Source organism: Coregonus lavaretus (genome assembly GCF_964263955.1).
Source record: "Coregonus lavaretus genome assembly, chromosome: 5".
In the NCBI taxonomy this organism is placed as follows: domain Eukaryota; kingdom Metazoa; phylum Chordata; class Actinopteri; order Salmoniformes; family Salmonidae; genus Coregonus; species Coregonus lavaretus.
In genome coordinates, this window is record NC_139992.1 from 43,692,606 (window position 1) to 43,715,955 (window position 23,350).

Genomic DNA, 23,350 nt, shown 5'->3' on the forward strand with positions numbered 1-23,350 from the left:
CACACAGGTATACAAAAGTGCGCAACAGAAAGCTCTGGGTAAGTGGGACGTCTACTCACCTGGGAGCCCCCCCCAGTGCGTGGCCTGTTGTCTTCCCCCCCGGAGAACCCTCCCCAGCACCTGGCCGCAGTGTGCCCTCCACGACCGCACTTGGTGCAGGAGACAGGCCCCCTCGGGCTCCTCCTCCTCCTTTCTCTAGCGCCGGCACCCCCGATCTCCATAGGGCTCGGCTCAGAGGTGCCGGAGGGCGGAATGGACGGCCCCCCTCGGGACGTCCACGGGTGGCCAGCAGGGTGTCCAGACGGATGGACATATCGACCAACTGGTCGAAGGTGAGATGGGTATCCCTGCAGGCCAGCTCACGTTGAACGTCCTCCCGTAGGCTACATCGAAAATGGTCGATGAGGGCCCGTTCATTCCACCCTGCGTCCGCCGCTAGAGTCCGGAACTCTAGAGCAAACGCCTGTGCGCTCCTCCTCCCCTGTCTCAGGTGGACTAGACGCTCCCCCGCCGCTTTGCCCTCAGGTGGATGGTCGAACACGGCCTTGAAGCGGCGGGAGAACTCGGCGTAGGAGATGGTGTTGGCGTCCATCTTCCTCCACTCGGCGTTAGCCCACTCCAACGCCTTGCCCGTGAGACAGGAGATGAGGGCGGAAACGCTCTCGTGTCCCGAGGGCACCGGGTGTACAGTGGCCAGGTAGAGCTCCACCTGCAGGAGGAACCCCTGACACCCGGCAGCTGTTCCGTCATACGCCCTCGGGAGCGAGAGCCGAATCCCCCTGGGTTCCGGACCTGGGACTGGTGGACCGGCCGATGGGGTTGGCAGGGTAGGTGGAGGTGTGGGTACCCCGCTGGCCTCCCATCGGTGCAGGGTGTTGATGACGTCCTGTAGAGCGGTCCCCAGTTGTCGTATCTGGTCATCTTGGCCGCGAACATGCTCCTCGAGCGACTCAGGCGTAACTGCAGATCCTGCTGATTCCATTCAGGTGTGTGTGATTCTGTCAAGGCTGCTGAAGGTGGGTGTGGTGCATGAATCAATCGCAGGACGCAGAAGCTCAGTCCAAAAGACTTTAGTGCAATATTCACGTAGAAAATAAGCACAATAAGCCCGAAGGCGAAATAATGGCGCACACAGGCGTCAAACAAACGGCGCACTAACATGTGCGAATAACCTCTCCAAAACACTGGAGGGAAGTACGTAGCTCCAACACAAAACAGAAGAGCAATCACACACAAAGACAAACACACACAACGAGAACTAAATAGGACACTAACGAGGACTAACAAGACACAGGTGTACAACATCAAGACAAAACCAAACGAACATGAAACATAGATCGGTGGCAGCTAGTACTCCGGGGACGACGACCGCCGAAGCCTGCCCGAACCAGGAGGAGGAGCAGCCTCGGCCGAAACCGTGACACCCTCAACGTTATCCACCAGGAGATCTGAAAGTGCATTCTCAACCATATTACTATTCCACTTAAGATTCTGTGAATATAGCCCAGGAATACTCTCAGATGACTTAAGAGAGTATAACTTTCACTCTGAATTGGTGATAGAAATAGAATGCATTGAATGAACCTGGGTTTGGTGTGGTTTAAATGGTTTTGTTCTATATAAATAAAATTATTTGATAACTTCCAGCCCCTTATTTAAGGATAACTTCTCTTTGCATTGGATTTGAACCAGCAGCAGTAATGTGGAACTGACCTCTTAGGGAAATACGACATTGTAATGCTTTTCTTAACAACCATTGTCATTCTAGCGAAGGCTCATATCATATAGCCTAGTTCAGAGCATGCACAGGTCAGCTGGCTCTAGTGTTTATGGACATTTTCATACTCTCCCCGTCCCAGTCTGTCGTCCCCACTTGTTTCAAGACGACCACCGTTGTTACTGTACACAAGCAAGCTAAGATAACTGAACTAAATGACTATCGCCCCGTGGCACTCACTTCTGTCATCATGAAGCGCTTTGAAAGGCTAGTCAAGGACCATATCACCTCCACCATACCCTACACCCTTTGCATACCACCCCAACAGATCCACGGATGACACAATCGTTGCTGCACTGCACACCGCCCTATCCCACCTGGACAAGAGCAACACCTACGTGAGAATGCAGCTCCGCGTTCAACACCATAGTGACCTTGAAGCTTGTCACTAAGCTCAGGGTCTAAACTCCTCCCTGTGCAACTGGGTTCTAGATTTCCTGACGGGCCGACCCCAGGTGGTGAGGGTAGGCAACAACCCCTCCGCAACACTGATCCTCTACACGGGGGCCCCCCAGGAGTGTGTACCCAGCCCCCTCATGTACTCCCTGTTCACCCAGTGTTGAATTCAAGTGTTGTTGCAATTTGCCTAGTTTCCAAGAGGGGCATAACTGTGTGAAGCAATGGAGTCAACATGCAATTCAATATTTGGAAGGTGTTCTTAATGTTTTGTACACTCAGCGTAAGTCAACTATAATAAGTCAACTATAATAAGCCTGGGACAACAGCCTTAACCTCTGAGCCACTCTAGTCTACACCTCTGTTACCTCAATTACCTCGACTAACCTGTGCCCCCGCACATTGACTCTGTACCGGTACCCCCTGTATACAGCCTCGCTACTGTTATTTTACTGCTGCTCTTTCATAATTTTTTACTTATCTGTTTTTTATTTAACACGTATTTTTCTTAAAACTGCATTGTTGGTTAAGGGCTTGTAAGTAAGCATTTCACTGTAAGGTCTACACCTGTTGTATTTGGCGTATGTGACAAATACAATTTGATTTGATTTGATTTGTAGTTGGCAAAAACGCAGAATATATTCTTGGCTCCAGCAGTTTAGTCTGGTCACAGAAGATCAGGGTTGGGGAGTAACTCATTACATGTAATCAGTTACATGTAATCTGATTACATAACAAAATAACTGTAATCAGTTAGGTTACCAGCTAAAATATTGTAATCAGATAAGAGATACTTTAGAATAACTAGATGATTACTTATTGGATAACTTCTAAATACAGTTTAAATTCAGAAAGAATGTTTACGAGAAGAAGAAAAAACATTATGACACCTTTCTGTTTTCTCAATGACACTAAATAGAACATTGAAAAAAGGCACAAGTTTATGTTTGTTCCACCTGAGCGAGTCTGGCCACAAGTCAGCGACCACTATGATGACACACCAAATGCGTTTGATGGATAATTTTTGTTTTCTTTTAATGCCTCTTAAGGGTAAAATAATCCAAAAGTAACTGAAAGTAATCAGATTACTTTACTGTGTTTGAGTAATAAAAAAGTTATGTTACTAATTACAATTTTGGACATGTAACTAGTAACTGTAATGGATTACATTTAGAAAGTAACCTACCCAACCCCGCGAAGACCTTGCATGTCACAGCTCTGTCCACAAGATGGAGACACAAGACCCTTTTTACACATCTGCATTATATTCTTTTCTACAAAGACTTGGGCATTTGGAGTGAAGTATGAATGTTGTTTACTGCTGAGGTGATGTCCCTCTGTTAGAATGGTGGTTTGTCCATCAAAGTATCAGGTAACACGTACTATTTAATTCAAATAAGTCCATTAAAACCTTTATTAGTGTACTATTTATCATCATTTGCTTACATAGTTTTTCTATATATCAGCACAGGGCCATCCATTGGACTTTTAAAGGCCCTGATATACACAAGTCTTTGCTGCCATCTACTGGACTTGACTGCTATGTCAATTGGCTCCATACATATCTGTATGATTGAATGAATCAACATCAAATGAATCAACATAGCTTAAAAGGCAATTCCACCACTTTTCAACCTCATTTTCATTATCTCCAGCACAATACCTGTGTCTACATATGTAAAATCGGTGCATTCCTATGTTTAGTAGAAAAATTAAGTTAAAAGTTATACCCGATGACATCATCGTAAAAAACTCTCATTTGTAAAAAACAGTGATTTCAAACTCTATGAGGTTCGCGGTGCCGTGGGGAGCAATACATATATATATATTTTTTACTCCCTCTGGCTAGAAACTCGTTGCAGGTTTTGAAAATCACTGTTTCTTTTACTTTAAATCCTTACGTGTGATGTCACAGAGAAGCATTTTTTAGGACCTTTCTTCTTATCTTTCTAACCATGACAGATCATAGAAACGCGCTGTTTTCACATATGTAGGTCTAGTTTGGTGCTGAAGATAATGAATAAAAGGTTGAAAAGTGGAGGAATTGCCCTTTACAATGGCTATTCAGCATCAAACGCGACTCCATTCATTGTAGCCAGACAGGCATGTTCAAAGCAGTTTTCATGCAAAGTCATGGGTCGTGCATGGACTCTTATTTTGAAAAGCGTCTTTAGAGCTGCATGTATGTAGAACTGCAGAAATGGAGTGCTAATTACTTATGACGCGTTCAAAACAACTGGGAACTCAGAAATCTCTGACTTCCGACATCAGTGCGTTCAAGACAACTAGGAATTCGGGAGAAGAAAAAAAACTCAGAGTGGGGAAAATCGTTTTGGACGGTCATCCAACTCGGAATTCCAACTCGGGAATTCTGGCCTCTTTCTAGAACTCCAACTTTCCGACCTTACGATCACCGACGTTTTCCGAGTTCCCAGTTGCCTTAAAAGCACCACAGTCAGTACTTTGACAGCGCGACGGTTTGTCCTCGGAGAACAGACTTTTCGCTGTTGCCTTGTAAAATACCAAAAACAAGATGCTCTCTTACATCATTGGGGTAAGTATAATTGCCAGCTAGCTAAATATTATATTTTTGCATTGCTTAGGCTCAGCTACAGTTGTGCGATTTGACAGTGCACAAGGAATCTATAGCTAATGGTAGGCACGTTAGCTATGGTTGGCTAACTAGTACATATCTTCGTCGTGAACCATCAAGTTTGTAATCCACTGTAGCTGTAGTGAGTAAGTCATATGGTATATAGTAAACTGTCATAACTACCTAGCTTGATAACCAAAGCTTTTGCTTTGCCACTGTTATGGAGATGTTTAGGTAGAAGATAACTAGCTACCTTGTCATGCAACTTGCTAAGCAACCCTCTCTATTCGCAGTGGTTTATTTGTCATGGAGCTAGACAGTTGGTTCCCTAGTTTATGTGATTGACAATCGGGTTAATTTCTGATCAAAATAGCCAGCATGGAGATCTCTGCACGCTTGTCAAAGGAGTGCACGCCACCATGTCGTTATTAAGTTAGCTAGCTACTAGCAATGGAACGGTGGTGAGCGCAGCAGTTTGGTCCAATGGAGTTTCCCCAGTGTTCTCTGACAAAACCACTCCCCTAATTTTAGGTAAACATTGCGCCTATCCATTATGACTAAACTATTTATGTCAAGTTAGGTGTAATAGCACACTGACTGATGCATTGTATATCAGTACAAAAATTAGGTATATCTTAGTAACTGTTAAACACCTGTTTTTGTTGACATGTTGGTACAGTCCGTAACTTTCCCCTCGCAATCATGGCTGCAGTCTTTACAATGTTCAACAATGTAAAGATCGACATCCTTATTTCCACAATAACTTCAACTGAAAAGGTAAACCTTCCTTTCACATCTCTACAGCTCATTCGAAGCAGTATCGACAACATCATCAACCTCATCCTGAGCCTCTTCCTCTCAAAGAAGAAACCTGCCATCACCCTAGAGGACCCCAACATCAAATATGCATTAAAGCTGATAGATAAAGAGGTACCAATTCTGTGTTGTGATCTGCCTATTATTACTCTGTGCTGTGGTGAAACCATGTACACATTTATTAATTTAGAGTAAAAAAAAAAGAAAAAAAAACATTGGACTAAGAAATAAAATGAGTAACAATTGTGTGACTAGATAAGATATGTTTGATCTGGGAGTGCTGTTCTAGGAAGACTTAGGGCAATTCCATGAAACGGAGTGATGCTCTGACTCAGATTTGTCAACAGTGCAGATGCAATGTTTAGTAACATAATGATCGCACAAATTGTCATTCTGTTATCAAATGTTTGCATCTGCACTGAGTTCTATGCTTTTTAACTTTGTAATCATTGTTTTTTTGTTTGAGTTTCAGCATCACTCTGTTGCTGTGGAAATGCCCCTTACCATTACTGGAACTGCACAAAGACCAAACAAATAAGTTAGGCTGGTCTGTGTCACAAGCCCCTCAGGACTTGGGCTGGGCAGCTGCTCCATTGCTACAGACTGCGTTTTCTCCATTTAGTGCAGAGGTCAATATGCAACCAGTCTGGATTATAGTTTGAAGTCATTGCTCTTGTACAGACTGCTACTGTGGATGAAGGCTAACAGTCAGTCAACTGTGTGTGGTTTATTCAAGGTTATTCAACTCTCACACTATGAGGTCCGGAGCCTGCTGGTTTTCTGTTCTACCTGATAATTAATTGCACACACCTGGTGTCCCAGGTCTAAATATAGCCCTGATTTTAGAGGGAAACAATGAAAAAAAAAACGCAGTGGAACTGACTTCGAGCTCCAGAGTGGAGTTTGAGGGATCTATATCATGTCAGCGTTTTGTGCAGTTGTGAAGTACTGTGTTGTGGTTCTCACAGATCATCAGTCATGACACAAGGAAATTCCGTTTTGTCTTGCGGGAGAAGGATCATGTCCTTGGGCTTCCCATTGGTGAGTACATTCAATTGATGTAGCTGTTCAACTTTTCAGCATTTATATGAAAACACTGTTAGACTATATAGCATAACATGGAATGTATTGCTGGTCTGAATCAGAGATCATACAAAAATGTATTGTATCTGTTCATAGGGGTTGTCTTTGCACTATCACGACTCCTCTTAATTTGTTGCCACCATACTTTGTGACTATGTTTTCGTTCTCAGGGCAACACATATTCCTGTCTGCCAAGCCGGACGGAGTCCTGGTGGTCCGACCGTACACACCTGTGTCTAGTGATGACGACGTAGGCTTCGTAGACCTGGTAGTCAAGGTACAGAAATCATCTGAAGAAGCTTTCTCAGTACTATAATTCAACCACCATCTCCTCAACCAGTTTTTCAAACAAATGTTCTTCTTGCTTCCCAGATTTACTACAAGAACGTTAATCCAAAGTTTCCTGAAGGTGGGAAGATGAGTCAGTACTTGGAGAGCCTCCGGATTGGCGACACCATTGATTTCAGAGGGCCCAGCGGCCTGCTGGTCTACCTAGGAAACGGTGAGTCATCACATTTGCCCGACACTGCCACTGTGTGGTAGACAAAAGGACAACACTTAAATAATACCCTGTTATGTATATGTAGGCATTGCCTAAGATTCTGTTTCTAAAGTGGTCACTGCTCTGAGCTAGGTCAATGGTGAAGAAGTGCATGCAAGCCACTCCTTTACTAAGTTGGTTTGTTTACTGGGTGTTTCAACAGGGGCTTTTGCCATCAAGGCAGAAAAAAAGGCGGAGCCTGTAATCAAAACCGCCAAGCAAGTGGGCATGATCGCAGGAGGGACCGGTAAAACTAAAGCCACCATGCTCAATCTGTACATAGCAGAATGGCCATCTGTGATTGGTTGACATGTCTTCTATTGGATCCTGTTCCCTCAGGAATCACTCCCATGCTGCAGATCATCACAGCTATAATGAAGGATCCCCAGGACCAGACTGTGTGTCACCTGCTCTTCGCCAACCAGGTGAATTAACACCACTTTCCTCATCTGGATTGAATCTAATGTCAAGGAGTTCAAACATGGGCTAGTAGTCCCTAATACCTTCTCTATCCTGTTCTCCCTCAGACTGAGAAAGACATCTTGCTTCGACCTGAGTTGGAGGAGATCGCAGCAAATCACCCAACCCGATTCAAGCTGTGGTTCACCCTGGACAGAGCGCCTGAGGGTAAGAGATGCCCATAACTTCTATTTTGTTTCAGTGAACATGATCTGAGATAGGCAAATTAATGTTTGTTTCCCATGTTTAAGAATCTTGTCTGGTCCTGAGTGACTTAAACTTTAACGTCTCTTTGCTCATCAGAGTGGGAGTACAGCCAAGGCTTCATCAGTGAGGACATGGTGAGGGACCACCTTCCACCCCCCGGAGACGACACTCTCATCCTCCTGTGCGGACCCCCTCCCATGATCCAGTTTGCCTGCAACCCCAACCTGGACAAAGTGGGCCACGCCAGCAGCCGGAGGTTCACCTTTTAAAGGCCACCCCAGGCGAGGGGTTCCCCAGGGCTCAATGATCCGCTACACCCAACATTTATTAAAACGCTCTTGCATCAGCGCTTGATCATCTATTGAAATAATTTCACTCATCCTACAGCAGAATTGGTGTGGACCATTTTCTGTAATTTGGTGTGCCTCAATTTCCAAAACCGAATCCTGAAATGAGTGGTGTCCAAAGCATTTTCTGTTGATCAGTGATTTCTGATTTAAAATGTTTATATTTCTGAATTTAATCACTGGTAGTTGGAGGGAAGAGTAGAACACATAATATATTTGAACGTTCCTCCTGTCCAAACTAATTGTGACATCAACAGATACCTGTATACTGAACAAAATATAAACGCAACATGCAACCATTTCAAAGATTTTACTGAGGTACAGTTCATAAGAGGAAATCCGTTAATTGAAATAAATAAATTAGGCTCTAATCTATGGATCTCACATGACTGGGCAGGGGTGCAGTCATGGGTGGGCCAGGGAGGGCATAGGCCCACCCCTTGGGTGCCAGGCCCAGCCAATCAGAATGAGTTTTTGCCACAAAAGGGCTTTATTACAGACAAATACTACTCAGCACCCCCCCCCCCCCCCCCCCCCCAATTCTTCTTATGATAGAGAAATGAACATTCAATTCTGGCAACAGCTCTGGTGGACATTCTTGCAGTCAGCATGCCAATTGCACACTCACTCAACTTGAGACATCTGTGGCATTGTGTTTTGTGACAACTGCACATTTTAGTGGCCTTTATTGTCCCCAGCACAAAGTGCACCTGTGTAATGATCATGCGCTTTAATCAGCTTCTTGATATGCCACACCTGTCAGGTGGATGGATTATCTTGGCAAAGGAGAAATGCTCAAACAAATTTATTCGACTGAAATTTCTGGGATAATTTATTTCATCTCATGAAACCAACACTTTACATCTTTGGTTCAGTCTGGTTTGTGTAACTTGACTCTCGAGTGCCTTAGCAATTGTAATGCTTTTTTTTGTATGCACAGCTGAAGACATGACCGTAGTACTGCTCACTTGCGTCCAATGCAAACTATTCCTTAAAGTGTAATGTATAACTTTGCACAGTATTGTCATTGATGTACTTATTCCATACAATATTCATATTGTTGCAGAAAGATTCTCATTGAGTGTGACTACTAAAAGGGGGGATATCTTGAAGCTGTTACTGGAGACTTTCCATGTGCTTATGTGTGTTGCTTACAGCACTTGAATTACAGTTTCATTATGCAACACGTTTGTTATATACATTGAGACCAATAAAATACAAATGCAATAAGTTGGTTTAAAGTCTGAGGTAGCTGTGGTTACCACAGAGCAATATGACTCCTCACACCACTTAAGTCACCAAGTTCAGATTTAACAAATTGGTCTTTTGGCCAATCACAGGATGTGAAATAATCTAAGCGCAGCCTTAGTGAGACATGGGGCTGGCAGATCTCTAGTTGCCGGGTTGAACAAATACGTGATGCGTTGTAGTGGCTATGTTTGTATTGAATGAGAAGAGGTTGTGGGTTGAAATCCCATTTCTATAACTCCATGTCAAAATACAAAGATAAGTTAGTGTGAAGGAGTCTCTGGCTGGTGTAAGGATCTCTCTCCATAAGCAAGTGCTCAAGAACTCATAGTGAGACCTTACCTTGCTCCAGTCAGCTGAAAAGTGGAATAAGTACCTATAAATAAAAAATACTTCCACAAGTATCTCAAAAAGGGGAAAATGTACATAGCTCACCCATCTGTTATAGGCTAGTATACACATAGTCACATGTAGCCCATCATTTTTTACCATATTCGTTTTTATTGACAATTCTTTACAAAAAAGATGCATAGAAACAGTACACAGTACATAGTGTTCACTGATATGGTTAAGGCTTGCATAACGATATCATTGCTTTGTGGTAATGTTTACATTCTAGAACGTTGGGCTTCCATGTTTAATGTTCCTAAAATTCATGGTTATTATGACAAATTCAACAACATGACAGGACAAACCAAAGTGATTATATTTAATTAATTTGGGACACATTAAACAAAACATGCAGATAGTAGCATCAAATGAGAGGACAACATGGAGAGGAAATTATAATTATGGATTAAGCCAGCCTGCAATGTTTTGACTTCAGTTGAGCACGGCCAACTGTGGTCTAACGACAGATCTAAGTGTCCCACTGCCAGTTGACTAATCTTTCAGGTTATATAATGGCTTATAGGCGTGAGTGGGTTTCAAAAATAAGTTGGGACAAGGGCATACCATGTAAGTACAGGGACTCATTTGTGGATATTCAAACAAATATATAAAAACCAGTTCTGTAATACAATAAATGTATGGTAGTATAAAGTAAATGCTCCAATGTTGAATTCTCAATTCATGCACTACATTTCGACAACAAATAAGTACAAATGTATAACTTCACTCTGGAATGCAGAGAGAGATCGTAAATTGCTTGAAATGACAACGACGTAATAAGGCCAAAAGGTGGTCTCACAGGTTGTAGAAGAGAGCTTATCAAGGTGGAGGGGTTCAGGGTTGGATGTTGGCACAGTTTGTTCCCATTCACAGCGCTTCATTAGGTTTGCATGGCGACACCAGCGGGGGCCAATGATGTGTATAAACCCTGGATTGCTGATGCTATGTAATGGCCAATGAGAGGCTTTGAAGCCACCGGTCAGCCATATTGGTACTCCTCAGAAGGAGCACTCCTCTATAGGAATGATTTGAATTCTACAGTATTTCAATAAAATGTTTAAAGGACAAAATTACATGTATGTAGGCATTTATTTGTTGTAGTGGGGACAGTATCATTAGTACTCCCTTGTATTTTTATGTTCAGTTCACATATAATTTCAAAGTATGTATTAAGGTGTCTAATAGAATATACTTGTCAAAAACAAATGTAGACATTAATAAATGCATTTCTATAGCTTCCAAAATCTTTTTTACAATGGAGGAGTACCAAAATGTCTGCGTGGTGACTGCAAAACAGCGCCCCCTGTCAGTCATCTAAAGTTAATACATATCACTGGCGGGGACCCTCCCTCACACGTTGGAGTCGTCATCGGTGACGCTGGTCTCAGGGGAGCGAGAGGAGACCTCGCTGAAGAACTCAACCTCCTTCAGCATGCTCTGAAACACGCAGGAGAAAACACAACACACTGAAGTCACACAGGAGAACGAGGTGGTCAATAACAGTGCCAAAAGAGAGCCATGGTTGTTTTGCTAGTGCACAGCTTGCTGAGAGGCTCTTGTCAAGTGATTTGATGTGTGATCATGCAAGCATTTTAATGACTTCTTACTGTCAGGTTGTCGATTTCTTCAGAAAATGCTCCTATCTGCCTCACAGTCCCTTCCGAGTCTTCCATCTAGGAATAAAGACAGTGTTCAAGAGCACTTCACATGGAAAATGAAAAGTAAACATTAAAACGCTATCCTCGTGGTACCACATTCCACCCTCTCATCTGTTCATTGGAGTGATCTAACCTCACCTAAAATATGATCAGTAACACTTTTTTAAAAGTTAGCGCCTCAGTGGAAGGGGCTACGAAAACACACATACCACTACCTATATCCATATAGGTAACACATTCCCTGAAGTTGAAGGGTTTAATGGCAGTCCCCTACCTGCTCCAACTGGTCCAGGTCGTCCTCGTAGATCCTCAGGCCCCCCTGGAAGCTGCTGTTCTTGGGAATCTCCACGTCCATGGGGCACACATACTCCTCGCTGTCCTCCTGGCGCTTCTTACGCAACGTCCCGAAGCCACCGAACGACAGCCTTCTGGGCTGGAGGAGGAGAAAGGATGATGGGAGAGAGTCAGTCAAATGGGGACAAACAGCTGTGTGCCGATAGTGTTAAAAAGCAGTCTGTCCTCGCCTCCTTTTCCTGCTGACCTCTGATCTGACCTGACAGGACAGGCGAAAGCAATATGGCAAAAACCTATCCAGTCCATTCACACATAAGTGGTCACGAGGCCAACTTTGAGTAGTGGGACACAGCCAAGGACACTGATCAGATCAATAAACACTGATCCCCAAAGCTCTGTATGTCTAACAACAAGATGATGCCTTACCAGCTGTGTGTTGACCCTACCTTGACCTTGGCGGTGGCAGTGAGCAGGGTGTAGTCAGGGTTCTCCAGACACTCCTGTTTGCTGCGCTGGGCCGCGGAGCCGATGAGCAGGTGGAAGTGGGTGGCCAGGTGGCGGCGCAGCAGGGTCTTGTTGGGAGGGATGTTGAGCAGGAGGGCCAGGGACTCCACGTTGAAGCGAGGCTCCAGCACCTGAGACAAGGAGAGATGGAAATGAAGAGACAGACACAGGCAAAAAAGGCAGTCAATGTATGTATATGCTGATGAAGGCATGTGTTCCTGAAATTAGTCAATGGCAAGCCAATTCAAACGTAATACTTTTCCCTCTCACCATGACCCCCCCGTGCACACCACTGCCCCTCAGGTTAGGAGCGTACTCAGCCAGGTCCACTGATCTCAGCCACTCCATCACTCTGTGATTGGTCCACTGGGAGATCTCCGCTGGCGTGATGTTGTTCTGCAGAATTATTTTTAAAAGTTGGTGTTAATAAAAACTGAAAAGTCTCTCTTTTCCCTATACAAATAACACCACTGAAATGGTGAAGTGAGAGACCATGTGTATGGTGGATATGAAAGCAGAGCGAGAGCGAGAGCGAGAGCGAGAGCGAGAGAGAGAGAGAGAGAGAGAGAGAGAGAGAGAGACTTTATTTATTTAGTTGTCTCTAAACCTTACCTCGTCAGAGGGCCGTCGGCGGAGGCAGTTGGGCTCGTAGAAGTTGAGCCGGAGGACCTGGATGGCTCTCTTGATGCTGAGGTGGTGGAGAACACTGCCCACCTTTAGAGACAGCAGGTCATCCTGAAGAGGACAAACACATACACTTCTCAGTCAAGAGAATGACTACTGTCAATCAATTACAAATAAAGGACACTAGACATACAACATATGATCACACAAAAGCAAAGATTTTTTTTTTTTTTTAAATCAACTTTATTCATCCCCCTTGACACTGATTCTAATTGATTTCAGCCATGTTAGACCGACTATTGTAAATTGAGACTCACCACAGTCATGTAGTGTAGCATTCGCCCATCAACCCTCCCCTCTTCAAACTGGCTCTTATACTGGGGCAGACCAATGTCATCCAGCCATCCTGAGAAACACCAAAACAATTCAATCAATCACAAGTCACAAAACAGAAAGGTTTTTCCATTTTTCGTTGTTAAGGCTTCATTGATAACTTTGAGGCGGTGGTCAGTGGTCACTCACTGGTCACCCAATTGTGGTCCAGTTTGGACTTGCCGCAGTCCTCGTCTGATCCCAGTGCCTGGAGAGCCAGCTGCAGCTTCTTCCTGTGTAGGGGGTGTTTGATCCCCAACTCCTGTTGCCACATAAACATGTACGAGTTGTTTAAGACATCTCACATACTGTACAGTTAGGAAGAGAGTGCTAGAGAAAATAGATGTTTGTCAGGACACAGGTAGCAAATTGAACATTAACCAACTATAAGCTTTAATATTTGGGTTTCATTAAAATGTCTAGCGACATAGAATCTAAACACAGCATGCATGATGGTCCCAGGAAACGCATCCTGGATGGTCCACTGAGGTGTCCTACCTTCTCCAGGTCGTGCTGGGAGGCCTGCAGCAGGGTGTGTCCTGAGCGGATCCACTGCTGGGTTTGAGCCACGTGCAGCCCCAGGCACTGCTCCTGCAGCCACACACACACCTGCTCCTTACTCCACTGTGCAAAGGGAGTGGCCACATCACTGAGGGGAGAGAGAGCAAGTACACTCGGATTAAACGTGGAGGGTAAACACTACACTGCACTCCATAATTCATTGCCATTTACTCCTCTGACACCACAACATCCTAAAACTGTGATACTGTAGACTTAGTTCCAATTAACTTCTGATCTATTCCTCTACGTATCTCGCTCACAGACAGATAGATACACACACAGAGACACAGTCTAGCAAGAGGTGAGCTTCACATACTCAGCACTGTGCTGCAGGTCACGTGACCAGCCCAGTCGGGGGCCGGCTGTGGCTCTGACTCCTCCCCTCCTGAACTCAGTCTCTGTCTCCTCCAGGTCTAGCGAGGTGGAGTGACTTCTCTTCAGCCTAGAGGGGTCAGAACACAACACCTAAATATCCTGCCATACTCTGTCCTCATGTTACAGCAAACCCTCTGTCCTCATGTTACAGTTAATAAAGCCATAGTTTCATTTAAAAACCCTGGCTCCATCTTAATTCAGCTTTCCCCAATTCTTTGCATACCATCTCCTTACCTCCTTCTAAACTTAGGGGATAGAGAACATTTTGACCCACCTGCCTAAGAACTTCTTAAAACCTCTGGACTTCTTCTTGGCCTCTGGTGAGGAAGGAAGGGTCTGGCTGCTGTCTCCTCCCTGAGGTTTGTGTGGTGGGGCACCAGCCAAGTCCAAGTGGTCTGTGCCCTTACGCTCGGCCTCAGCTGGATTCAAACACACATCTGTTAGATCAACAGCCAACATCTGACACAATCCACCACCACTTAGAAAACGCCAGAGGCCAACACTACCCAAGGACTACAGCTGCAATGGCCACCACAAGCACTTCTGGACTACATCTTCCACTACACACCACCACCACTAGGACTACGCCAAGAACCACTCGAAAGCACCACAACTCAATCCGCACATGCAAAGGACTGGTTGGCATGAACTGCTGATGCAAATTCATAGACTTCCAACTGTAAAAGACAAATCTCAGAGGCACATCTTGAAGGACAGCTAGCAGAGTTAAGCGGCATCATTGCAGATGGTGTCACGTCATGGATAAGGAACAACTGGATATGATTTAAAAAGGGGAAAGAAATCACACACTAAAAACCACCGAGCTCACACCAGCGATCAACTAAAAACTTTCACTTGCTTGATACAAGTGAAGAATTAAGAGTAGGAAAGATGGAGGTAGAGGCATATCTAGGGATTCTTCAAACAACAACGTAACCATTTACCATCTATGACCCAATCAGCCTCAAGAGCGCTCAGAAAAACAGACTGCCTTTTTATTTAGTCTACGATGGGTCTGGTTGTATTGGTAGATGGTGATCACATTGTTGTGTTAGTATCCCTGCACACATCCAGCGGTCATCCTGATCTGCCATACTGCAGGCCTGGCCCGTCTGTGGGGCTCTGCACTGTAGACTACTGTACTGTACCCAGTGTAGGCGCACTCACACTCCGGCTGCGATCTTCACATCACATAGAACCATGGAGAATAGAGAGAGCAAGGACAGAACATATAGTCACTAGTGTGGATACTATCAGACTACAGACAGACAGAAATAAGAAAACACACATTAAGGTATGGCACTGTGAATGGTTTTTCTTATATCATGAACAGAGAGTAATATATATTTTTCACAGCCCTTGTTCACACCACCCCGTGCAGAGGCACGTGCACCCTTCTTCCCCGTGCCCTTCCTGCCCCCCAATGATGAGACTCACCCAGATTTGGGGCACTGGACGTCCTCTTGCCTCCACGCATCTTGAAGAAACCACGTCCAAAGGAGGAGCGGGCCTTCTTGGTCCCAAAGCTTTCAATACTGGTGGGGTTTGATGGGGAGGTGGATGGGGGGCTGGGCTCCTCAATCGAGGTCTAGAAATTTGTGTGTGGGGGTTTATGAGCACATAAAACCTAATGAAATATTTGGCATGCCAGTAAACAAAGTCAATCTCCCAATAGAACCAGCTCCATTGTAGTTATATTGTTCTACCACCAGGTGGCAGTGGAGTAACATGACTGTCAAAACAACCATTGCTCAGGAATCCTATTATGATTCTGTATCATCCGGACAAACAGTCCGGAGTCCAGTCAGCCGTCACAGTGGGGCTCAGTGACTCCGTCCTCCGTGTGGGGGCGAGAAGAGCTAGAACTATGCCTTCTGCATGACTTGCCTATTTGGGAGACACATCCCATAGTGCCTTTGAGTCTCTCCCACGTTGAGAGGTCAAAAGGTAAAAGATAAGAGGCTCTATTATCCTAGTTTGGGTGATAGGGGGATAGGGAATTGGCCCTTTTTGCACTGTCAAAATATGTGATTTAAAACTTAGTCAGGCTAGAGCAATGGGTCAGTAACCGAGAGGTTGCTGCTTTGAATACCCAAGCCGACAAGGTGAAAAATCTGTCGATGTGCCCTTGAGCAAGGCACGTAACCCTAATTTGTTCAAAGGGTGCTGTACTACTATGGCTGACCCTGTAAAACAACACATTTCACTACACCTATCCGGTGTATGTGACAATAAAAAATAAAATAAAAAATAAATATATATATATATATATATATATATATATATATATATATATATATATATATATATATATATATATATATATATATATATATATATATATATATATATATATATATATATATATATATATACACACACACACACTGTATATAAACTCTGCCATGATTGCAGCAAGTCAAGGTCTTTCCAGTTAACCCACCACTCCCCATCCCCCTAGGAGAGAGGGGACAGTCTTACCTGCTCGGTGTTGCTGTTTGTGTGACCCAGGCTACCTGCTGAATGTGGTGGGACTTCTGGTGGACTGCAAAGAGAAAGGAAAGTTAACCCTCAGCCTAGACCTAGAGATGATGAATATACAGACAAATAAACTAAAAACAGTGACCTAACGTGCAAATAGTCCATGGGAGTGTAGTTTGTGCAGGGAAAGGAAAACCTTACCTGTCTGTGTCTGGCGCCTGTATTGGTCTCTCCTGCTCCAGCTCTGAAAACACTGCAATAGATGGAATCTGGGAAAAGAGGGTGAGCGAGGAAGAGAAAGAAAGACAAGAGTCAACATCTCTAAATGAATGTGTCGTCAATGTTGCAAAGCACAGTCGACAGTTTCATTGGTTAGGTAGCTGCTGTCCAGCTAAGCCAATACCCCAAGCCTGTTGACTTGCACATTCCTATGAAAGGCCCAACATGAAGTTTTGGTAAAGAAGTCTCGGGTCCATCCTGTGTGTGATACATTGTTATGACAGGGGAGGTCGTTACCTCGTCACAGCTCCTTCCTGTCTCCTCCCCAACTGCCAGGGTGGCCCGGTCTGTATCCATGGCGACCTGAATGGAGCGGGATCTGTCATCCTGGATGTCATAGTAATCGTCTTCATTCAGTGTGTCTGGGGGAAGGGGGGGACATGTATAATTGTTACACAATTATCAAGTCCATTATTCTACACTTTCAAACATGTGATTGATCTAGTCCGATAAATAGAGAATGAATGGACTATTGCAATGATACCGATAAAACACTTCATTACTACTTTCATACTCCTTGAACATAGTTTCACCTTTCACCAAGTCCTGGACTTTCTTGTACCGTGTGATAGACTCCTGAAGGTCCTTGATCCTCCGGTCCTGTGGGTGAAGGATGGTAGATCAGAGTTAGAAAAAGCCATTGAGATCCCCATGCGTCAACTACTGCAGCCTCTATGAAACAGTAAAGACAGCAGCTCCAGTACCTTGTCATTGTTGGCTGACATCAGGGACTCCATGGCCCTCTTCATCCTCAGCACGTCCACATCTGGAAAACAACAAGTGTGCCCCCACAGTGGTCAGACAGACACACTGTCTGGTGTCTACTGGTGTCTGTCCACACTGATGGAGTTTATAAAAACCTACATTCAAGTCAAATTCACTTAAGCAACAGGAATTTTTATCGAATAGACAATTACCTTGCAGTATATGGGGCATGTTCAAGCACAATAAATTCTTGAAGTGAATAAATTCCATCCTACATAGATTGCATTCCTTTATAGTAAATGGGTGATAAGAGACTCAGCTGTGGGTTGAAAGAGTCAGAGAATGTCTAAACATGTGTGGTATGAGCCCTGCAGACAGATAAGAGGACAGTAAGGTTGGAAGTACAAAATCCCCCTTTTTTCCCCTCAATCTTTATGTCTGTGTGAGACTGAGACAGGATGCTTAGAAAACTGTATTTCAGGGGGAAACTCCAATGCTCAGGCCATGTCTTGATGGTACTCATCATTACTTAAGGGGACTTAAGGGCAGAAGTAACTGCAGACGAATTAGGAAAAGGAATGCTGGAACATCTTTTTGCCGTATATCTGTCAAGGTGCAAGTTAAGCCTATTGAAATATTATGTCTCCTGGTGTGTATGGGGGTGAGGCAAGGTCCCCCTCCCTCCCCATGTCTAGTAACAGTACTCCCACCTTTCTCCCTTCCATCTGTTTTGTCTGGGGTCAGGACTCCCAGTGTAGCCTGGTCTTTTAGCCTCCTCAGCTCCTCCCCTCTCTCCTCCAGCTGCCTCTGAAGGGTCTGCAGTTCCTCCTGAATGGGAGAGGACCATTCTGACCTCATTAAACTACAGATACACATCTAGGCCCATATTCTGAAAGTGTCTCAGAGTATAGGGGTATACTACAAAGCAGAATCAATTATCGAATTTGCCTAAATATTCGGAAATAACGTTTTCTTTTTTTAGAGAGAAGCTTGAAAATGGGCATGGCATAATTGACTCAACAACCGAAAACACATATCGAAGTTTAGCTTTCTTAATGAACCAGAAAATCAATACTTATTTCTGGTTGTTTATTAAAGTTAGCTGGCTAACCCATTGAACCTACATTGTAGTATACCCCTTAGGGGCGCCGATCTAGGATCAGATCCCCCCTGTCCATTCATACCAGAGAAACACTCTTAGTAAGAGACACTTTATGAATACAGGCCAAGATCTAGATAAGAACACAGCTAGACAACAGAGTCTGACCAACCTCAAAGTTAAAACCCAGTCTGATGCTAACTGATGTAGGGCAAGTGAGTGCATGACCAAAAACATGATTAGAGTGAGGCTACATTCTACCAGAGGACTGGTGTAGCCCTCCTGTAGCTCAGTTGGTAGAGCATGGCGCTTGCAACACCAGGGTTGTGGGTTCGATTCCCACGGGGGGCCAGTATGAAAAATGTATGCACTCTGGATAAGAGCGTCTGCTAAATGACAAAAAATAAAAAATGTGTCTTTACCAGAGAACCATACACAAACACTGTAAACATGTTGTCAGTTTCTTTCAAATTCCACTGAGAAAGAGCAGCTCCATTGGGATGTTAATCCCCAGGAGAAGGTAATCCGTGACCGATCAGATCCATCCACTAGTTTAGCAGCTTACTTAGCCAAAGGTTTAAGACATTTTCTCATCAATGTACAGTTAACATACAATTAAGTGGATCAGGGCAGGAAGTGATGAAGAACTAGTGTGTTAAGAAATCTGCAACTTATACTTAGCTGGTAGGAAAACTTACAGTCAAAGTGGAAGCGTGGTGAAAGCTGGCAAAGTGGATAGGGTCAACGGACAAAGGGAAGCTTTAGAGGCCCATAGGGATAGACAGGGAAGAGCAGAGCGCTGGGTGTTAACTTCTGCACCACACCTCCAGAGAACCGTAACCTGCCCATGTTCCGTTCCTAGGGCTGCACAGGTTAGCATGTTGCAGGGGAGAAGTTAGCCAGGCAGGAGTGAGAGAGGAGACAAAAGGGTATGAACCCTGAAGGAAGTGGTATTAAGAGTGAAAGCAGTGATATATAACCAACACAGAAGGGAACGATAGATTCAGTACCTACATGCTGTAGAAAAGGTGTAGAGTGAGTCAAACTTAATCTGTGGACCATACAGTATGTCATGCACAATCAAATGTGAATGGACTGATCTAAAGCCTTTGTATTGCAGACAGATTTTTAGCCATGCTACTCACTTTGGTGGATTTAAGTTTATTTTCACACTGCAGTCTTTCATTCTCCATATCGGTCACCCTGAACCGCAGGTCGTTGACTTCCTGGTACAACCCCTGGGGAGGTAAAATACTGCATTACCCACATGCCCAAGGGGTCAGCTGAGAGTCTTGGAGGAAACTGTGGGGGTGGGGGATGTTTTTGCGGAGTGAAAAATCCCCAATGAGGCACCAAAGACTTTTTAGAGAGAGAGAGAGAGAGAGAAACAGAGAGCCAAAGAAGCCCAGTCCAACATGGAGACAGATCCTTGAGTCGAAGGAAGCGTCATGGTCAATTACCATTACAACTGCTTTTATGCTTTTATGTCATGGATAATACATACTCCTGCACCTTGGCGCAATTACAGTATAGACAGAGCACTCAGGAAATATGCATCATCATTAAACAAGAATGTGCTACATGATTCACGACACATACATTTAGACAAGAGTAAAAACCGCAGAGCACCGTGGGTAGGAAAGAAGAAATGGATCAGACTCAGGGGTGTGTGATTTACAGCCGAACAAAGCCCAACATTAAACAAAGGCAGTATTAAATATATATGGAAGACATTGCCTTTCCACACACACACACACCACTCCCTAAAGGTTATAGTAGTGTCGGAAACCCACACTCAGGATCCAATATCCTGATTCCTCTCAATATTCCTCCAACCCAGGCCTGCTCAGTGCTCATGGATGGGGTGTATGGAAACCCTGACTGTCAGACTCCCAGCTTCTCTAGAGGGGAGAGGAATTATTTTATGAGAGGAAACGGCTGCTGGAGCAGGGGGTGTTTTGGCACTCTCCCTGCCCGCCAGTCCACCCAGGTCAGGATCTGCATGACGGATCAGGGCCCACTCCAACCGACTGAGACGGACCTCTGCACGGTCTCAGTGTGAACTATTAAACGTTTGGGTGACTGCCAAGATTCATATGCACTCACATCCTAATATTATAAGAAGTCTGCCTGCCGTTGAACGAAACTCCAAATATCTACCAAAGACATGATATCTCTGTGTGGGTGAGTCTATTGTCATAATGCATCTGTTTACCTCACTATCCCTGCGATCTCTCGCCACAGTGGTCAGCTTCAGTTTCAGACTGGACACCTCGGTCATCAGCTCCAGCTTCTGGGTCTCCAGGGTCGACCTGCTCAACAGCTCCTGCACAGGACACACAGTCACAGATTCAGTCACAAACTAGTAGGAGTGAAGTGTTTAAGTGTATTAATCATTATTCATTCAGAAAGATAATCTGGATCAAAGGCTGACCAATAGCTTGAGCCCAAGGTTCTGTCTCATAATAAGACATACCACCATGCTAATAACCATAGTACACTGCAACCCTGCTGGGGCCTCACCTGCTGCAGCATTTCTTCAGTGGCGTTAAGTTTCTCTCTGTGTTCCCCCAGACACATGTCCAGATCCCTGATCTTCTCCCCCTGCACCTCCACCTGGTCTGAGAGAACACTCACCTGGGGACAGTCATTCAATAATACACCACATGGCATCTGTGTGTTGTTTTCAGGGTATGGGTTTGGGATCTAAGAGCATGCTCTGTGATTCATGCCTTTCACTCAAACCATGAATAGGTAAATAAACAACTGAATTCAACAGCAACCTAGCAAATACACTTTCAACAGAACACCCTTGTCCAATGTATTTGCTAATGTACACATTTTCTAAATATGGGGTCGTATTTCCTATTTCTTAAAGCTGGTCTCTGCTTCTTCATGGCCTCGTGACACAGCGTTTTTCACTCAGACACACACCTGGAGGACGAGACACTCCTTATCGCTCTCCACCCGTGACAGTCGTTCCTGGTAGATCATGGCGGAGCCATGTCCGTTGGTCTGAAATCACAAACAACCAAGGCCATCGTCAGAAGGCTGATCGCCCTATCACCATACCAGGAAAAGACTCCTGACCCTAGCAATAGAGCAACCTCCAGTCATAAGGAAGATGATGTATCACTCCATCTCAAAGGCCAGCATACAGCATTCAGGTGTCATAGCATCCCTACATTGAAAAACATCACATGATTTTTCCCTGGGAAAAAAAGAGGCCGGTGACACGTGAAATGCTTGTTATTTGAGAGACACGTGAGGGTCGATAGGCTTCTCACATGCAAGTGCTTCGTGTGTGACTAAAGTGGAAATTGAATAAAAAACTAAGCTCCTCTTCTCATATTTCACACAGGGAAAGAAAGGGCTTGAGGAGGGAGGAAAACATGAGCCTCACTGTGAATGGAAACCATTGCAAATGCCACTCCAGAGACACTTCGTCACTCACAAAGCATGTCATCACACAATAGCTGTACAATCAAAGGAGTCAAGGTATAAATAAGGTAAGGGTGTGAAGACACAAAGCAGACAATAACACAAAAGGAATCTAGTCTAAATAAAGTACTTTTATCTTAATGTGTGGAACACTCGTCAGCAATACATTTTCCATGATTACACTCAAATTCTGAATATCTCAGACATTAAAAAAGATATTCTCCGGTACTTTTGTATACTTTTTAGACAGTAGTTCTGAAAGTAGCACTCACGAGACAAAAGTTCACGCACCACATAATTTCTCTCTCTCTCTCTCTCTCTCTCTCTCTCTCTCTCTCTCTCTCTCTCTCTCTCTCTCTCTCTCTCTCTCTCTCTCTCTCTCTCTCTCTCTCTCTCTCTCTCTCTCTCTCTCTCTCTCTCTCTCTCTCTCTCTCTCTCTCTCTCTCTCTCTCTCTCTCTCTCTCTCTCTCTCTCTCTCTCTCTCTCTCTCTCTCTCTCTCTCTCTCTCTCTCTCTCTCTCTCTCTCTCTCTCTCTCTCTCTCTCTCTCTCTCTCTCTCTCTCTCTCTCTCTCTCTCTCTCTCTCTCTCTCTCTCTCTCTCTCTCTCTCTCTCTCTCTCTCTCTCTCTCTCTCTCTCTCTCTCTCTCTCTCTCTCTCTCTCTCTCTCTCTCTGCTGTGTGTGCATCTTAGTAGCAGTCACTCAAATCGCGAGGGGCTGAAGCTAACTGTCTAGAACTCTAATTGCTAGGGGGCTGGGCCACGATGGGGAAAATGTAGGGAAAATGGTGCAGCACAGCTTCCCCAAAAACAGTCGCTTTCAAAATAGGGATTTCGTGGCTAATTTAGGTAAGACAGTAATTCTGCTCATAAATGATGCATGTATGAACTACACACTGACACATCCAGCCCAAAGCAGGAGGTTTAAAAAAGACTTAGTTCCGGAGCATGTCTTTAACATCTGAGATCCCCAGAGATTGGAAATCTGCCGCGGTCATCCCCCTCTTCAAAGGGGGTGACACTCTAGATCCAAACTGTTACAGACCTATATCCATCCTGCCCTGCCTATCGAAAGTTTTTGAAAAGCCAAGTTAACAAACAGAT

The 23,350-nt window shown here is 44.5% G+C and overlaps 2 protein-coding genes across 3 annotated transcripts in view; one reads left to right on the plus strand and one right to left on the minus strand.

Annotated features, from left to right (window-relative positions):
- Nucleotides 1-4,441: 4,441 nt before the first annotated feature.
- On the plus strand, nt 4,442-9,449 carry LOC311129541 (NADH-cytochrome b5 reductase 3-like). Its single transcript, XM_084161846.1, has 9 exons — nt 4,442-4,727; nt 5,571-5,696; nt 6,551-6,623; nt 6,836-6,942; nt 7,038-7,167; nt 7,370-7,453; nt 7,546-7,631; nt 7,734-7,833; nt 7,969-9,449. Exons 1-9 carry the CDS (start codon nt 4,707-4,709, stop codon nt 8,139-8,141), a joined length of 900 nt encoding a protein of 299 aa, XP_084017972.1. The 5' UTR covers nt 4,442-4,706; the 3' UTR covers nt 8,142-9,449.
- Nucleotides 9,450-9,947: 498 nt separating this feature from the next.
- LOC311129538 (liprin-beta-1-like) overlaps nt 9,948-23,350 on the minus strand; it is a 35,973-nt gene continuing 22,570 nt past the window's right edge. The window contains exons 4-26 of one of the 2 annotated variants that reach the window (XM_084161841.1): nt 21,744-21,824; nt 21,333-21,446; nt 21,025-21,135; nt 19,955-20,047; nt 18,421-18,538; nt 17,710-17,771; nt 17,539-17,605; nt 17,243-17,367; nt 16,928-16,995; nt 16,727-16,790; nt 15,683-15,833; nt 15,394-15,426; nt 14,520-14,664; nt 14,187-14,312; nt 13,808-13,958; nt 13,460-13,571; nt 13,255-13,343; nt 12,926-13,048; nt 12,584-12,709; nt 12,256-12,444; nt 11,790-11,948; nt 11,465-11,530; nt 9,948-11,294 (exon numbers count right to left, since the gene is read on the minus strand). In XM_084161841.1, the coding sequence (XP_084017967.1) occupies nt 11,208-11,294; nt 11,465-11,530; nt 11,790-11,948; nt 12,256-12,444; nt 12,584-12,709; nt 12,926-13,048; nt 13,255-13,343; nt 13,460-13,571; nt 13,808-13,958; nt 14,187-14,312; nt 14,520-14,664; nt 15,394-15,426; nt 15,683-15,833; nt 16,727-16,790; nt 16,928-16,995; nt 17,243-17,367; nt 17,539-17,605; nt 17,710-17,771; nt 18,421-18,538; nt 19,955-20,047; nt 21,025-21,135; nt 21,333-21,446; nt 21,744-21,824 (2,460 nt within the window). In that variant the 3' untranslated portion in view covers nt 9,948-11,207. The remainder of the gene's footprint in view (nt 11,295-11,464; nt 11,531-11,789; nt 11,949-12,255; nt 12,445-12,583; nt 12,710-12,925; nt 13,049-13,254; nt 13,344-13,459; nt 13,572-13,807; nt 13,959-14,186; nt 14,313-14,519; nt 14,665-15,393; nt 15,427-15,682; nt 15,834-16,726; nt 16,791-16,927; nt 16,996-17,242; nt 17,368-17,538; nt 17,606-17,709; nt 17,772-18,420; nt 18,539-19,954; nt 20,048-21,024; nt 21,136-21,332; nt 21,447-21,743; nt 21,825-23,350) is intronic. The other variant, XM_084161842.1, reaches the window with a different exon arrangement.